General features: G+C 38.2%; 2 protein-coding genes and 1 non-coding gene across 3 annotated transcripts; 1 reads left to right on the plus strand and 2 right to left on the minus strand.

The window, feature by feature from the left end:
- The first annotated feature begins 6,216 nt into the window (after positions 1 to 6,216).
- LOC131797729 (ankyrin-2-like) lies at positions 6,217 to 8,041 on the plus strand. Its single transcript, XM_059115395.2, has one exon. The coding sequence runs from the start codon at positions 6,653 to 6,655 to the stop codon at positions 7,451 to 7,453; it is 801 nt and encodes a 266-aa protein (XP_058971378.1). The 5' UTR covers positions 6,217 to 6,652; the 3' UTR covers positions 7,454 to 8,041.
- Positions 8,042 to 10,436: 2,395 nt separating this feature from the next.
- LOC131797707 (ras-related protein Rap-2b) lies at positions 10,437 to 12,938 on the minus strand. Its single transcript, XM_059115369.2, has 2 exons — positions 12,092 to 12,938; positions 10,437 to 10,713 (listed from the first exon to the last, which is right to left on the minus strand). The coding sequence occupies exon 1, from the start codon at positions 12,807 to 12,809 to the stop codon at positions 12,138 to 12,140; it is 672 nt and encodes a 223-aa protein (XP_058971352.1). The 5' UTR covers positions 12,810 to 12,938; the 3' UTR covers positions 10,437 to 10,713; positions 12,092 to 12,137.
- A 1,223-nt stretch (positions 12,939 to 14,161) lies between these two features.
- Positions 14,162 to 14,300, minus strand: LOC131797743 (U4 spliceosomal RNA). Its single transcript, XR_009341231.1, has one exon. It is a non-coding gene; the product is annotated as a U4 spliceosomal RNA (small nuclear RNA).
- Between the last annotated feature and the right edge of the window lie 4,269 nt (positions 14,301 to 18,569).

The raw sequence follows: 18,569 nt of genomic DNA on the forward strand, positions 1-18,569 counted from the left end.
GTTGAAATAATTTTTTGCGGAAAGAAAGTTAGTTCATGTTATTTCTTATTTCCGTTTTCTTCCTTTGGAATTTACCATCACTAAGACTATACGTTAAAGCTTTTCACTCGAGCAAATAAAAGAAACTTTTGTCGAAGCTAAAGCAGACGAATTTAACGCCCAGTATTTCAGCTTTAATTTTGTCACGGAAAGATTATATTTCTAATTATGAAAAGTCTGCGTAATTCCTTAATATAGTTGCCAGGATGGCTTCAAGTAGTTTAACTTCAGAGACAAACAACACCAGTTTCATTTATCTGACTTTTTAACCACCAATTTTAATCAGCTTAGACCTTAAAAGAATCCAATTTTCGCTATGAAAGATATGACGACAAGAGTTGTTTTTCCTTCATCGACGTTTTACGATAAGTGAAAACAAGTTTCATTCTCCATGCATGTTACCGCAGAAACATATTTTGATACTTGCGTCAGAACGTATGGCAGCTTGATGGAGAAATTATTTTAAGCCTGCTTTATGATCATCTACCGATCATTTTGATAGCTACTGACGCACGAGATTTCCAAGCTGCACGTTTAATTTTTTTATGCCTCAATCAGTCGAAAAAAACCACCCTTCATTTTTTTTCTTAGGATTCGCGAGAGCGTTAAAAGATTTTAAACAGCATCAACTCAGAGTACTAAACTGGGCAAAAAAATTGGAAAGTCTACCCCTTAAGTTAAAAAAAAAAATTATAGCGATCTTTCCCAAAAGTGAGGCTTGAAAATTAATCGAGAGACAGGAACTACGTCAAAACACGATCTTGGAAGTCCATAGCGAACAATAATCTAAGAACTATAATAAGAACTATAATCTGATTGTGACATACCTCCTAAAAAATTTATGGTTGTTCAATTTGTATTTTTACTTGGAATATTACATTAGCAGACGAGTGGATCAAAGTGCTGTTATTAGCAATATCGCGTTAAGATAAAAAAAAAAGATTATAACAAGAATATATTGGATAATAGAAGAAGAAAAAAAGGATGAAAGAAATCGACCGCGGAATGCAAGCTGTCATTCAGTAGTCATGCGGGCAGGCATTGACAGTCTGAAATCTTTAACACATGCTCACTGATCATTGGTTACGACAAATTGGTTCCCAGAGCCACGCTTTTCACCTGCCCAGCGGAACAGTTGCTGACCGCTGGTCAATGAAACGAAGACTCCAGGAGAGAGATTGTTCTGATGATAAAGCTAAGCCTTTATCAAAAAGACCAAAACGTCAAAGGATTACAAATGAACCAAAATTATATCGTAAGACCAGACACAACACACGCACTCGCCAAATTCTGCCTTGATTTCAAAACTGGGAGGAAATTCGGAAAAGCTTTACATGAACCTATACCATACCACTCTAAAACAAACTCGTAGTTTCATGGGCAATCAAAATATTTTCTTTACTGTGTTCTTTATCCAAGAACTGTATGCATGATGAAGTATGGGAAATCTTGCCGAAAATCCTACAGTCTTGAGGTAACTGAGAGACTAAAAGACTTCGATCTACTAGATGATCAAACATGTAGCTTCCGAAATGCACAGAAACACGCGCCAAGTACTAAAAATGTATTTACCGGGTGAGGCCAAACTCTAGGAAGGGCGTCGTGAATTACCTTCGGTCTCTGAGCAAAACGTGGCAGCATGAATATTCATCCCTTGTTCTACATGTAACATACAATTACACGACAGTGATTGATAATATATTTTAGTGCGATACCACCAACAAAGCTCGTGGGGAGAGCATTAAATTCTTTGCCTGTAATGGGGTCCATTATGTCCGGGCCGCTTTACGCAAAGAAGACTACAACCCACAAATGACGTCATTTGCAGTAGTTACAGTCACCACATGCTGAGGGAAAACAATTCCTATTTTGTATGGCACATAAATATATCCTTCATATGGACTGCGCGGGTGATGGAGATTATGTTTGTTTATATGTTTTTTTTTTCTTTTTTGCTCTGAATTTCTTTAAATAGCAAAAAATGCGTCTGTGAACAAAGAGCGAAGTACCAAGTCTATTCCAAACAACTCCTCTGTTATAGATGCCTACCGATTGTCCGATTCTTTGGTTGACGCGACAAGATGGACAAAAGTGCCCCTTTATTACTAATTGCCTTAAGTTAATTTCTCTCCCGTCAGACATCAATCATATTTATAGCTCGGGGTCAATCTTTGAGAGGAACATGAGATGTAATGCTATTACGCAAAATAAGACTCCAAAAATGCAACAAGTGTACCGCTTTTAATTGAGATTCATTTGCCGGTGGATAACTTCATCTGTTAAGGCGTGTAATGCTACATCCAGTTTTCAATCGAATAACTAAAAAGGTATCTGTCCTTGAGATTGGATTTTATGTGCTTGTCAAAGTCAAGGGGAAGTAATGTCCCATTATTTTCTCTTGTCAAGGTTTAATTTATTTCGGTGTACTCACTTTAGCGTACGCTGTAAGCGAGGAACGAAAAGAGCTCGTTCTTGCAGAGGAGTGCAAGAGGAACACGTAGAAGACATGTGAACGCGTAGAAGACATGTGATCCCTGTTTCTTCAACGTTACGTGTCAGTCCGCGACCACGAGAACATAAGACTCCCATAGCTAAGAAGCAAGACTTGACCACAGGAATACTCACCATAAAATTTCAATTGCGAAATCTTAAACCTTCTGATTGCCGGTTGGAAAGACACATGATTTACTATGTGGATGATCATCGACAATTACTCCTGAATATCTTTTACCATTTCCCTCGTCTTATTAAGACGAAAAAGGGGTTCAAAATCGATAGCATCAGCTGTTTTTTATTATTGTTATTTTTTATTTTGATAGTACTAAGGTAGACATAGCTGGTCGCAAACAACAGCCACAGCCGCACCCTTCAAAGCCGACTCATTCCCCTCACTAGTTCGCGTCAAAAATATTATTTGTGATGAAACAATTTCTGTCAAAAATATTCTTTAGTTTGTTACGAAAACATCTCATATTTTGATCGGGACATTGACGTGATGCTCAAAAAGTTTACCTATGTACTAAAAGTTCTGTAAGGAGTATTTTGGCCAAGACGTCACTTCACATCGCTTTCAGCCTAACATTATACTTTGTATTTGACCTCTTGAAAACATATTTTCTGCTATAAACTGTATCCAATTATTTGATAAAGAATCTTAAGTGGTTTTTGCGTACTTTAGACTGGGACCATTTGAAAGCTACGCTGGATTAAAATAGATACATTGTGGTTTTGGAAATTTTCAGAATGGCTACGCCGATGGCAAGCTGCCACCAATTATGTCCCGACACCTCTTAAGCAAGTATAAACTTGAAAGTCCGAACAGGGTGGTAATAATGATCCTAAAACTAGAAACCCAGTAATATTCTCTCTTGTAGCGTCAGTTCAAAATTAAACAACTTGTACTGCTGTAGACGTACACTGATCATTGATCACCAATATACCGTAAACCGACACATCATAATCCTATCATTATTTATAGTGGCTGACGGATTTGAGAAATTAATTTTTTAATCCACTTGACTCATTTCTTGCGGATCTTTGACAACACACTTTGCCCACTATGCGGGTAAAAAGTCCGCAATTCGAAAAACCAATTCCTGTTTTTCTTTTCATGGGACGATGGAGCGTGGTGCCGGAATAATGCGAAACGAAAACGTGAATTAAACAAAATAGGAACAGATATAGAAAATCTCCTTCATCATGATGTTGCAAATATTGAGAGAGAAGAGAGAGCGGCTTGAAATTGGTTTAGTAATTTGATAAAGAGATTAAAAGTACGTCATACGACCTAAATGTGGGAAAGCCTCAGTCGTTGATATGTGAACTCTAGGAGATGACTCAAAAATTTCATTTATTTTCACAAAGCTCTTATACTCATTGTTGAGGCTTGTATTATCTCTTATGATCCCTGTCTAATTTTGAGATATATATAGGACAAACCAATACAGAAACTCAAAAGAATTTACAATGATAAAGATTGACGTCATAACTGTTACACATGGATCGCTGAATGCTGACGTGCGATCAAGTTTTCAGGCTCCGAAGAGGGAGTTCAGTCGTGTTTTATCCGGCGAGAAAGGAGGGAAATGTTGTTTTTTAGTTAAAAAATAGCCGGGATAAAAAAAGGACTTATTTTCAAAAGCTTTTGTGTCAGTTTGAGGCCTGCGTAACATGAACAAAAGCAACGAGAACAAAGAGGCGTTTTTTTTTACCGTGTGTAAATTTCCTTTCTGTTTTTCAATTACGACGGATTAAACGCTGGCACGCTCCCAGGAAACATTTAAGCGTAAACAAAACCAGAGGCATGTTCTTGGGTTTATAAACAACCTAAATAAATTTCCGAATCTTTTTCGTTTGGGCTTGAAATAGCCTTAATCAACTCCCATAAAACTTAATTATTAATGTCTTGACACACATACAGCAGAGGCTGTGACGATCGTTTATGACGGGTGCTATTCGAAAAAAAAATACAGGAAAAACTTATGAAACTTTGTGTATTTCTATTTATAATGTCAGACGTAAACTGAAAAAATCTTTAACTCTCCCTCGATGGTCGACTAAAGCCTTTAAATAATTCCATCTTTTTGTGACAATACGATACAGCCTGCTAAACAAAAGGGAAAAGTTTTGAAGAAACCTATGATTGGACTCAAAAGCGAAGGGATCAATCAACTCTAAAAGCATCACGTTTGTTCTCGTAAGCAATTACCTCATAATAGTGTAATCAACCGCGCTAATGACGAAATTAAAACTGAATTTTTGGTCAGTACTTTACTTCTTTCATCATCTTCGCCGAGCTCAACTAGAGGATTCACGTCAGAACGACTAATAACACATGCTCTCTGTTATCAGATTGTCACATACTGATCACCACGCATGGGCAATCATTGTGACCTATGGAGCACAAGTTTATGATACTCACAATGATCATGTCTTTCACCTTGGGAGATGTTTTATTTTTTCTTCTTGAATATTTATTTGTCTGACAAGCCGTATTGCTTTAGAATCTATCACCCTAATTTTTTTTTCTTTTTTAACCAAGAGCTTGTGAGTGAAGACAATATGTTCACAACACTACGATACCGTTACAAATGAGTTAGTTTCTCGAAAAAACCAGAGTCATGAATACTTGAATGTACCCCGAGGCAGTCACGATTGTATGACAGTCAATCGTTGTCAGTCTTAGCTTCCTTCTAAACATCTCTCCTTTCAAAACTACTGATTTTGGTATTCAAAGTTCACTTATAAGATCCTTCCGCGATTCTGAATGATCAGATGTTTAATGGAAATAACAACCTTTTAAACAACTGCTGCGAAGATTCCTCCGACTGAGCACGCAAAAGCCGTTCAATTCGAATAAACAGGGTTTGATAGTTTCTGTTTTTTCTCATCGTTATTGTTTTTAAGTTCAACGGGTATTTGGATGTTTACTGATGTAATTTATGCTTTTCCACGTTAGCCTCAATTTATTTTTCTTTTCATTCATATGAACATGTGTCTTCAGAGGAGATAATTGCAGTCTTAATTTCAGCGAATAATGATGTCGTTACGCTGTTTGCCGATAAGTTTACAAATGCAAATTGCGAAAAAAATCATGCATCCATGAACTAAACTTCTGTTATTAGACAGAATGAATCAGCGTATTTTCATTCCAAGTTTCTCTAGTTCATAAAAACAAGAAAAAAAAAATAAACGTGATAATCTGACGCTCAACAAGATCTAGGTAACCCTAATTGCTCAGCAATTTAAAATAAAGGTGTTTTAAAAAAGAAGTGAGCTAAAACACGGATTTTAACGCGTGACGTCAAAGAACCCAGCCTACGAAACGGCGGTGGGCAGCTGGCGTATATTGACTCTCTGACAACAGATAAATGTTGAAACGAAATGCATGTCGAATTTCTGGAATGAGCCTTTAATCTCGCGCTTTCTTAAACAACATTCAACGCTTGTTGGTCCTCGCTGTCTGAATTCTGTTAAAATCCAAACAATTACCGTTTCGCTTTGTCAACAATTTCCTAAAATAGGGTCTACTGACTTATTTATATTCAAAACTGTCATTTCTCTCGATTGACACCCTTTAGGCTCACACAATAAGGATAAAAGAGATCCCCTAAGATAATCAATAAAATCTCTTATTGCCTAAGCCGGAAAATAACAACGGTTTGACGTCAATACCAGTTTGATTGACAGGAATTTGGATGCAATGGGAAAATAACCCCATTATGTGTTCGTTGGGTCGTGACTGAAACATGAATCAACCATCACAAACCATCAGGCCGAGGTCAATCTCGTTTCATCTCTCTACGAACTAGACGCAAATAAGCAAGTTTCTCGACTTTTCCATTACAGTTTGTACACAAACCAACACTGCTCAGCCAATAATCTCTCTGAGACCTCTGGACATCTTCTTTGAGAGCCTCTCGACACGAGCATGTGTTCATGGGATTGAATTTCCCAGCGCAATTAGTCTTGAGCGTAGAGACTGACAAAATACATTTGAGGCTGTTCACAGGTTACGGCAAGGTAATCTGGTGTGCTTAGTCAAAGACGCTGGTAGTGACAGACAAATATTCATGATCTCAGCGTTCCAGACACAGTAACTTCTCTCAAGGAAATGGTTTCAGTATTACCGCAGTTAACTATTGTGCCAGTAGAAAGCGGAATGAATTCTGTTAGCTCTGTGTTCATGCCGCAAAGAAACAGTTTTCGTCCAAAGAAAAAGTTAACAAGAATTGCCAACGGACTCAAAACCCAGGGAATAACAAATCAGTACAATTTACCTCCGCAACTATTTGTGACCTCGAAAACGGACAAAAAAAAGTTTTCCTCCGTTCCAAAGATAATAATTGATACGGTAGAAGATGACAAACCCTGGGAAAACAGGAACTCGCCGAGGTTACAAGCGCTACAGAGTTATACAAAGCCAGGACTTCATTGCAATGCAAGATTTCTTCATCCTTCGTATACAGTCTGCGCGGCCGTTTCCGCGAATGACCCTGGCGCTCTCAAAAATATTCTACTCTCGGGGTCCGTGAATATTGATCAGTTAACTTCGAGCGGGGCTTCGGCACTTCACGAGGCGGCTTATGACGGGAAAATAAGTTGTGTAAGCGCTTTAATTCAATGCGGAGCTGATGTGAACATTGTAGACAGCGAAGGATGGACACCGCTCCACGCCGCAGTTTGCGGGAGAAGTTTACAGTGCGTCGAGCTACTTATCGGTCGTGGCGCGAACGCCAAAGCGAAAACGGACGACGGACTAACACCGCTTGGAATCGCGTTACAACAGGGCGACAGAGACATGATTAAACTATTAACATCGCTTTCTAATCGGACGCAAACATCGAACAGACCGAGAAGGTACTCTTTCAAAGAAGCGAAAGCGCTGTTGTCATTTTCGCCTTCAAATGTTTAATTTAATGCGTGGGATGTCAGCAAAGGTTTCCGCAAGGATATCAAGAAAGCTCGATAATACCTTTATCTGAATGCTGTGAATTCAAAGAACTATGAAGGCCAATGACGAATTTTCCGTCTGACGTATTTACAGTTCCTTTTTCTCTCTCTCTCGTCGCTTCCTTTTCTATATTAAATTACTCGCAAGAACAGCTTTAGTTGAAAAATGCAGAGTGTGTCATCCGCCGTTGAAAGTTAGATTTGCAGACGCTTATATTTAAGACTAAATTCAGCCACGATATTGTAGTCAAGAAGCTAAACAAATGCATAAACAAGAATATATTTTTCAGAGAGCCGGCTGGCCGGCGGTAAATATTTTTATAAGCTTGGAAAATATTACAGTGTGAATATAGCAAAAAAAGCAAATAAAAGAAATTTAACAGATAATGGAAACTTTATGTTGCATGGACTTTCCTCCTAGAATAGCCTTTTTATTATCATCACTTCTTTTTGGTATCATACTTTATGTGGCAAATGAATGATGAATGACAGGAAATGTATGTTGGTATTATGTTCTCTCCGAAAATATACTGAGTCCGGTATAAATAAACATTTCGAAATACTGTTTTATAACAATCGACGCAAACTGGAACCCGCACACCGCAGGGTATATCCTGATTTTGAACCTTTCAAGTAGCTACTTTTTTCGCCTGCGTTTTAACATGTTATTTCTTGATACGCAAGAGTATTCTTGAAAACACCGCTGATTTCTCTCAGATTTAGTAAAAAAAGGTAACAAAGTTTGAGCAGGGTAATTCTCCCATCCAAATAACAATGTTTCGCAGTTTTCATTTTCGAACTTTGTTTACCCAAAGATCTAAATACTAAATCTCTTTATACATTTTGGAAAATGCTTGTTAACCACTTTCCCATGAATAGGATGAGAATTATCTTTTTGGCGACAACAAATTCGAGTTGCAAATGGAAGACTACACTTAGTTGGGCTGAGGAAGAACACGTAAAAGCGCACGAAAACCAAGAAGTGACTTCCAGTAGAAAGTCGAAGGTCGACAGTGAAGGCGAGAAGCTGAAAAATGTTTGAACTGAGGCAATCATCAAAGAAAAAAAGATAAATCCATGATAAACGAAAAGTGTTGAGACAATTAACACGTGTTGCAAACACAAATTTCAATCAACTATTAGACGGGGATGCGGTGACGGAATAGCGAACCTTCGAGAATGAAGAATTTTTGAAACTGAACATATTTCACGACAAGGTGAGGTAAATAGTAAGCATATCAGTTCGAGTTGAATTCTTCAAAGGGCGGAGTGGATATAGAAAAAACTGCCTCAGAAAAGAGACACGCGGCCTAATTTTTTTTTTTATCTAGCAACATGTGACCTCGGTCAAAAGACTAAGTTTGTTCCCGCAAAGAAATGCAACCATCATTGACAATTTCGTCGTTCACCCTTCAAATTTTTGCGTCATATTTTGGCGTATTTGCGTCTCCTTGAACCAACACTTCGTACTTTCCTTTGTATTGAAAGTTGCAAACTTGGTACGTTGCCATAAAAAACCCCAGTTAAATATCGCACTACATGACGGAGCGCTTTCAACTACTGAAGAATTTGTTTGTATTTATGGTCGATAGTGCATGCACATTCCTTCTCTGCATCACTTGATTCTAGGAAAGATCAGAAAATGTGTTGTATATTTTAGATATATCATTAAATTGTTGCTATTTAATTTGAAGGCCAAATAAGAATTAGTTAGCCTTGCTGCTAATTTTTAGTCCCAGTTATTGTGCTACTAGTAACGTCGAAAACGTCTGAGATGAGACGAAGGAGCTTGTGGCTATTATTGTAAATTGAAGTTCATAATTAAATCAGCGGTTTTCATTCTTGATATTTGTTCTTCAGTGTAAGTGCTGCTTTGCACGCTTCGAGTTAGATTGGTCCGACAGAGCGATGGATTTTAAGAAACAAAGGCAAAACTAATTCTCTCTAATTTTAATCAAACAGATTACACGTTTCAAGTTATCGTTGAAAGTTATTTTAGACATGAATTTGGAGCGTGTATAGAAATGGAAACCAGTCCAGTCAGTCAAAACGAATATCCAAAGCAGAAAAATATACTAACTGCTCAAACGTTTGTCAATTAGGTAATTATACTTATCTGCGGTTCGTTGGAAAATTCGCGCCACCAAATAGTCACGTCAAATGGGTTTTGATAACAACAGGTAGCATGCGGGCGTGCGTACGTGCGTAAAGCTAGAACTCCATTGCTGCAGCAACACATAATCGCTTTAATGGGCACGCATTTCACAGGCATTATGTAAGTGAAAACCTGCATTATGTACGTAAAACAATCTAGCCGGATATAAGGAAAGCTTGTGTCTGTAACAAACAAACAAACAAAAAAAGAAGCGCACGTTCAATTGTTTTTCGGCAGACGCCGGCAACCCCTTCTCGACTGTCTCTTTTGTTCCAAATTCGTTCGTGTCGCAAGTCCACGGAAAACGCTGCTGTGTAGTGTTCGCTTGCTGGCACGCTCTGTTCATTTCGCGGATTTCTTTTTCTTTTTAGGGTAAGAAGGACTAAAGCTATCCATACACTGTCCCATTTCTTATTCCTGCACACATACACTTGAGTCTAAGGACAATGTAACATACAAAAGAGGAAGTTGTTTAGGACCCTTGAGTAACCTCGTCATTTCTTGTCACACGCCATTAAACACATGACTGTTTCAATATCTATTTTGCTTAAGCGAGGGTAGCCTCAGGGAATACGGCTCGTGCTGTGAAACAGTGCACGTTTATTAGATCTGAGCATCTTGAGAGTTTAAACAAATTAACGCAGTCTCTAGAGCAAAGAATATTTATCGGCTGAGCCTAGCAACACAGCATTCCCTTGTTACGACATTCACTGTATTAAACTATAATGCAATTAAACATCCTTTATTTGAAGTAAATCAATTTGAGGCGAACAAAGAATTTTCGTGCAGGAACAGTCAAAACTAAAATTGTGTTCAGATGTCCTTTCTTGTTACATACACTGTTGGAAACAGCACGTCCCCGAGGTATCTTTGGCGTAAAACCAATGTAACGACCGGAAGGCACGTCAGCCATAACGAAAAAATCAGTCATTTACAAAATAAAAAATTGCTTGAGGCTGGGGTCATCTAAGAAGTACACCAGCCAAGCAAATTGCGAAATATCTGAAAGACGTATCCTTTCCTCCCCTGTCCTCCTCTCCATTTCTTCTCGGTCGTCCTCCAGTGAACTTGAAAAATAAAACAGCTAATTTTGAGTAATAAACAAAAGCACAAAGCTAAAAATAGTGATTGGTATGATTCACAGAAAGCGCTGTAAGGCGACAAGAGATGAAACTAAGATCTAGTGGAAATAAACTGAGCCTCAGAGACAATAATTTGTCGAGTTAATAGCCTAGGGTAGTTATTTCGGCCTCACAAGGCCTAATCTATTTTAGACGTTCAGTCAGTAAAGTAAAGGGCGCGACAATAGCGGAACAGTGAAAGAACGAGGGAAGTCTGTGTCGGACCGCACAAAGAACAACGCGACCCGATCAAAACTGAGAGATCTGTTGCCTCGTGATCATTTTTATACTGCGAAGATAAAATCCAACTACGAGAACTGTTATCCCCTTAAAACTTATAAAAGCAAATGTTTTAGGGAAGAGGAAAAAGGGACAAAGAATTTATATAATGACCCGGGGAGGGGCCAAGTTAAGAAAATTATCGCACGAGAAATTTCCAGAAGGAAAGGTTTCAGCGCATCGACCTTGGCGGGGAGTAATTCTAGGGGAGTCAGACAAAGACCTTGAAAAGAAAGGTCTTTTAATAGCATAACAATTCAGAGAGGGACGGGTCCTGAATAGTTTAGTTTGTCGTCTTTTTTTATGCCTGTAAAAAGTAAACAATATCTTATAATGATCTCAAACAAGATAATGGCCGTCATAAAGGATGGATTTTGTTATCTTATCTAACCTTAGTTTATAAATAAAATCGTATTTTTTTGCTAGATCGTCACAAGGTTATCATTAGATCAGATCTCTCTTCTGATCAGTATAAATTTGTCAAGTTGTCTGGTTGTTAAGGTTCTTTCATCAGATGTATTAAACTTTCATTAATTGAGTTCTTTTCGTGATTCTATGGTGAATTGTGTTGGGATAAGCCGAAAATTTCAGCAAACTCGTAAACTCACGTAGCAATGGATTGCGTTCGAGTCTGGTATCGGGACATCTCTCCAATGAAAGCTTCTTCTAACTTTTTCCCGAGGGCCGGCCATGCTGACTTGTCTTACGTTGTGAACCGTTTTCTTATTCTTCAGAGACCGCTCCTTACTAACCTTTTCCCATGTGTCTTTATGGTTAAGAATACATAGCTGTTCCAATGAAAGCTTAGTTTTAGAAAGATTCGCTTACAACGACAAAGTCTACGTGGTTCGGTAAACCCTCGAGAGATCTCGTAAAATATACATGGGGTCATTTACACCGTGATGATTTTCATAACTGCGCCAGACATCTAAAACATTCCCATCTACCATATGGACGAAGTAATTTCCACATACATCATAACTTAACAACATCAATCACTAAGGTTTCAATAAAATGATTAGGCTGGATTACAATAAATTTATACCAAGTGACTTGGAGCCGCCAGGATGAAGTGACAATGAGCTTTTCACTCAGCTTTTATCTGAACGTGAACGGAATCTGCGTTTCCAAATATGGCTGTTATTTCTCTGAAATGTTTTCTCTGGAGACAGTTTATCCAAGAGTTTAGGGAGTATCACATCTATATTGAGGTTGAATCTGGCCGAAGATGGCAGCCATTGGCACTTCCATTTCCCCTCCAGATGATCACAGGCGCTAACTCGCTCGCCACTCGTGGTGACAAAGGTTGGCTCCGACAAATTAGGAAGATCGGTCTTGTTAGACACGATGATGACTGGAATTCGACGATTTCTGTCGGCACAGCAGCTCTCTATCTCATCCATGAGTCTTTCCAGCTTTGTGAAGGACCCCGGCTTGTCCAGAGAATACACTAATATTGCAGCGTCGGATTTTTGGATAGCGATTCTCCTCATAGCAGGAAACTCGTAGGTTCCCGATGTATCGATGATGTGAATCTCACAGGTTTTGTTTCTGTAGGTCATCTGCTTCACGTAGAATTCTTCTACTGTAGGCACGTGTTCGTGAATAAATGCCTCCCCTACGATATGACGAATGATTGAGCTCTTCCCTACACCAGAATCTCCCAAAACAGCAACAGTAATTGTGTTAAGATAAATAGCTCGACGAAATTTATCCGCTTCCTCGAAGACACCGGAAGTCGATTTCGCCTTCTTCCGTAACATCCTGGATAGGAAAATTAAGGTCGTTCCTCTCGGAGTAGAACTTAAGAGTTACAATTAATCTCAACAAATCACTATTTAAGTGTTGAAAGTTAAAGCGGGATTTCCGTTTGCAAGACTTTTAGCAAGAATTATAACCACTAACGCTGATAACCTTGATCAGATCAATTGAGATAATTGGGTGTATTAGATTCCATCTCAAGCAAGAACGCATTACAGTTACACCCTAATGGGCAACTTGCCACTTACACTCGTGCTTTAACTTCCACAAGAGCCTTAACTTCCTTGAAGTGACCAACATGTATCTTCCCCTTACAAAATTAATTAATTTTCCTGAAAGCTAGTAATGAAAATGATCAACCTTGTCAACTAAACTGTATTATATTCAGGTAAGAGAATATTCTCTTGATTCAGGTTGATATTTAAACAAATTTCCTCGAAAGATAACAGGGACAATTTCAGAAGCTGAAATGCATATTAAATCTTGGTGGGCAAGAGGTGAAAATATCAAAGTTTTTATAACACACTTGTTGGTTGTTTGGTCACGCTTACTAAATTTTGAGAAAAAACTTGCCACTTACATACATATATATATACATTTTTTTTTTTTCAAAAAAAGAAGCTTTTACAGTGTACTTTTCTGTTGTAAAGCACGCAGGAAGCGGCTAGACAACGAAAGAAGTGTAGGGAGAAACATGAGACTTAGACGAATGTTTCTCCTCACTTCTTGAGCGAGGAGCCCACTTCCCGGAGCTTCCATCTTCCATACTTACCCTCGGAGTCAACCCTGTCCCGTATCTCCTTATTTTTAGAAGCAACTCCCACGGGGTTTTTCGCGGGTGTTTACATAATAGCCAGTCATAAGAATGCTGTGGTCCTCTATTGTTTACGTCACATGCAGGCCTTACAAAAGTATTTCAGTAATGGCAGGACTAAGCGAGCGTCAGTGTGTTTTCGCGGGAAATTAAAGAGCCCCCCCCCCCCCCCCCCAACATATCTCAGTTCTAAAAGTAAAAAGATACGGGACAGGGTTGACTCAAGGGTACAATTGGTATGGAGGCTCCGGGTCATGGGCTCCTGCTCGAGCATATATAATAGCACTACGATATCTAAAGTAATTTGCCGGAGCTTACGAGGTGATGGAAAAGTGACCACAGACTGGGACCGACCCCTTTCGGAGTAAGATGGCGAATAATGGGTTGATGAACAACAGAAGGAAAAACATAAAGAAAAAATGGAGAAATGGGGCTCATCGACTTCCAGACAAGCCGTTGCTCAGTCTAGAGTATCATAATCTGAGGAACCTTTGGAAAACTACTCCCTTCATGTTTTATTTCTCATTGTTGATTATTGGGTCCACGTATGGACCGTCAAAAATTGCAAAGCCGGCTGTATTTCAAGCCGTCTTGCGGGGTATTGGGAAAAGTTTTCAATCAGCAATAACCGCGCCTCGGATAAACCTCACTGGCTACGGTAATGCCACTGCGCAAAGCTAATGATGTGGAGGGTTCAGCGGTCATTAGATAAAATCAATAATGTTGTCCATATGGGATTTATAGTTACCAGTTCCTCTTGGTTTACTCCGGAAAGTTCTTTTTTTTTCAGTTTTTTTGATACATCAAATACAAAAATAAGGCGATTATATTGGGTATGATTGTCTTTTTCGCATACGTTTGTTACTGAATTGTAATTTCACAATTTTAGTAATTTTTTTAAACCCTACTACGCATGCGCATTGCTTATGAAACACCTTCTCCCAGCGCGGTGGTTAACCTTGTGTATAATTCTTACTTTAAATAAAACATTTTATCACCTATTTTATTTGGTGATATTGAAATGAGAATTTTAGTTGATGATTGCCTTTTTGGCCACACATGACAATATGCGTGACAAGACACCGCTCGACTGTCGTGACTGACAGGACACAATTTGCATACGCTTCTGTAAAATGCAAATGAGTGTGGAGATAATATCACTGTTGTGACATGCGTGCTCGAGAAGTTGCTTTTCCCTACAAAATTGACGATTACGAAGCTTTAATTTCTCCGTGTTCTTCTTGATAAATGTTCGAATCGATCATGGCCGTACTTAAAATTATTTCTCGTCAACTGTGGTGCGGGTTGACTTAGAAATATGATAGTGGTATCCCACAATGATCACAAAGACGTGTCTATTGAGATACAACAAATTGTTCTAGTTCAATAACCTCACGTTGGTTATTGACTTTTAAATTTCTCCAGAACGGTGGTTTTGCCGCAAGGTGAAACCGCCCCTTTTTAAAGATGAAATGGAATCAGAAATACCAGATGACAAAATCTTGAACTAGGCCGTAGTGTCTTTTGAAACCGTAACACTTGACCAGCGATCGCGGCCGTGTCGCAATTAGAGACGGACAATTACTTTTCTAGAGGGGTGTACGAGAAATTTTCTTCTGCAAACATTTTTTTAAACATATACGTCCCCGCAAACATTTTTTTCCAACATCATCTTCGTGCAAACAATTTTTTTCCATTTTTTTTCAGTGTTCTTTTTATTTGTGATTAATATTACCATTGCCTTATTGAACTGTTTCACGAAGAAGGTAATCAATAGTGCTATAGCCCCTTATATTGTCGATATGCGCTCCACTCACCTTTTAAACATTTTTGGTGGCTACTGACGTAAATAAAGGGCATACATTTTTCAGTTGTCAACGTGTGAGTAATTTTTGTCAAGAACTACAGCTGCTTGAACCATTTTGTCTATAATTTTTTAGAATTTATTCGTTTATATCGTTCATGTCATTAATTCATGGACTTCTGAAATATGCGTTATGCAGCAATGATAAATAAAGCTAAGATTGAAAAATATTATTTGTTTAATACAATTTTGAGAAAAATACCTGATATATGAAGTTTTGTAATTGGACAAAATGTTGACAAGTAACGTTGAGATTTAATTGCCACAATAAATTCACATTCATTTTTTCAAAAAAATATTCAGCTATTTTCAGATATGTCATTTGCTTAATACAGTGACCACTTTTTAGTGCCCAAACTTTGTTAATTTTTAAACTAATGCTTCAATTTGTTACTTTATTTTTTTAATTTCAGTTTTGGAAATAATACTTTTTAATATCTTACCTGACTTCTCTGAAAAAAATTTTTTTAACCCTATCACGTTTGCAAGCAATTTATTTTGTCTTTTCAAACTCTGCAAACAATTTTTTCAATACTTTTCTTATACTCGTCCTCCAGAAAAATAATGGTCCGTCCTTATGTATACAGGCGAGGACAAGGGCTATATTTTTTGAGTCGGCTTTAAAGTACTCTTAGTGATTTTTGCTCTAAAGAGGTGAAGGGCTGGTTTGCTCGCGGTTACATAGGGTTTAATTTTCTCCATGTTTTCTCCATAGGATGTCAGAAAAAGTCAGCCACTAGATATAACTAAGAGCAGGACTGAGGGAAGATGATCTACTGAATGGCTCGATGTACTGTCAGGCTGGGTGCAGTAAATGTGAAAATTTAAAAAAATTCTCATCCCAATATCATTTTTCATGAAATGAATCGTAATAATCTTGTTTAGTGAGTTATGTAAAATTGATGTCCCTTACGCAATTCGTACTTGGCGTGAATTGTGAATATTGCAAGCATTTAGAACATCGGCCGGAAAGGATCATGAAAAGAAAAAAGATTTCAACAACAATTTCGTTTGATAAGCGTGTCTCATATCCAATTTCGGCTCAACACACTTGATTCCTAGCATAGTTACGTTTCTCTCTCTCTGGAATTCGCCCTCACGTTGAGTCATTTAGGTCAAACACCCTAACCATCCCTAACCATAACTAATTTCATAACTGAAAGGTGCAAAGAGTACGCCTATGATTCTTCATTTGGGAGTCTTCCACTACCTCAGCGTTTTACTATGTTGCGAATGGGTTGGCTTTGAATGGTTCCGACAGCCGACGACTTTGAACCGCAAAAAGATCAGATTAGAGCTTACGAGGAAATTGGAGGGGGGGGGGCGAGGGGGGGGAGGGAGAAGGGAAGGGTGGATGTCAAGATTGGAGAATGCTACCGAACAGCGTCGGTATTTGAATTGAGACTTGACTGAAATAAAAGTGATTTGGCGCCATTTGGTGCTAAGCGAGTTGTTACCGTAAATCAAGTAAAGTACGAGTGCTTTCACGATTCGTTTAAGTAAACTCAAAGTGCCGTATTTACCCGTGTATAATACGCACTTTTTTCCTATAAAAATAACCATCAAAATCGCGGTGCATATTATACACGGTTTCTATTGTTTTTCAAGCACGTCCTAATTTGCATACGTTAAAAACACAACAAAGAAAGTAACAAAAGCCCAGTAGTAACTGGTCTTTATTAGCTTGAGTTAAATAATCTACCGATGAAACATTTCCAATTTCGATCCACAAACACAACAAAGAAAGTAACGAAAGCCTCGTAGTAATCGGTCTTCATTAGCTTGAGTTAAATAATCTACCAATGAAACATTTTCAATTTCGATCCATAAATAAATTTAGTAGAGTATTTAAGAAACAGCTGACGAGATAAACATTACGATCGTACCGTATTACTGTAATCACAAGCGATAAGAAATTCGAAATGGTAACGAAACTTACCACTGCGATACGTCAGTTGAAGGAAGAATTAACGTTTTTTTGGCTGTGAAAACATTTTTTTATGAAAAATTTGGTCAAAAATCGGGGTGCGTATTATACATGGGCGTGTATTATACATGGGCGCGTATTATACACGGGTAAATACGGTAAGCAGAGTAAGCACCAGACAGATCAAAGAAAGATTATGGGGAGATATTTGTGAGTTTTTTAAGTTAAGCATTGAAAGACGATTCACAGATAACATATCACAATCTTCTCTGAAACGGAAGCCCATGTTACGATCGAAAAAAGTTTCATTCCTAAGAAATCAGCTGAAATAAATTCGATGAGGTTGACGAAGTTGCTTGCGGAAAAAAAAAACACTTGTCAATCATCAGCTCTGGCAACAGGTGTAATTTTAAGACAGGTCTTCAGTATATAAATTTCCCCTCAGCAGGTGACAGGAAATTATGATGGTTCTTTCCCACTTGAGCTGTTAAGTAGCATCAGAGAATTATTTCACGAATTTGTTTTCACATTTCTAACTATCTTCTCCAGTACGTCGGTGGACTTTTTTCTTTGTGTTCGTTATGTTGTTAACAAGTGTCGGGAGCGTAATTGTGAGCGAAATGTCGGCACATTTAGAAGGGATTTTGGAAACGACTTTTCAGAAACAGACTAAGTCACCCTGCCAGCAAAGCGCTAACTATAACCAGCCCCTCTTGATATAATTTGACAACTACTCAATTCGCTCATGAACAGTCAATCAGTCAATTAGCAATGGTCTCGGTCAACTCTGTTAAAGCAATTTTTTTACCATAACAAGATCAAGTGTCTCGAACTCGCAGATTTCGAAAGACATTGTCTGCAAGGGTCAGAAATTAAGCTCAGCAAGAGCTGGAAGCTTAACGGATTTCCTCTTTGCTATTTGAAGTATTTTGCTGAAGCTTATAAAAAAAACGTGGGTGGTGTTTGGTATGTTTTAAAGGTAAACGATGGAATCCTTGCTGAGAACTGGAAAAAAATCGCCACTTTTCCCCTAGCCAGGATTTATGTCACCAGCCACAAATAAAAGTTTTTCTTCATGTTTAGAATCAAGTGATATAAAAGATTATTTACAGAAATTTTTTTCACTTTTATGCAACGTTTTGCTTCCGTCGGCGCTT

The sequence above is a fragment of the Pocillopora verrucosa genome, chromosome 3 (genome assembly GCF_036669915.1).
Source record: "Pocillopora verrucosa isolate sample1 chromosome 3, ASM3666991v2, whole genome shotgun sequence".
In the NCBI taxonomy this organism is placed as follows: domain Eukaryota; kingdom Metazoa; phylum Cnidaria; class Anthozoa; order Scleractinia; family Pocilloporidae; genus Pocillopora; species Pocillopora verrucosa.

Excerpts from the sequence above, each read along its gene's own strand:
- LOC131797729 (XM_059115395.2), top strand. The coding sequence starts at position 6,653 with ATGGTTTCAGTATTACCGCAGTTAACTATTGTGCCAGTAGAAAGCGGA.
- LOC131797707 (XM_059115369.2), bottom strand. The coding sequence starts at position 12,809 with ATGTTACGGAAGAAGGCGAAATCGACTTCCGGTGTCTTCGAGGAAGCG.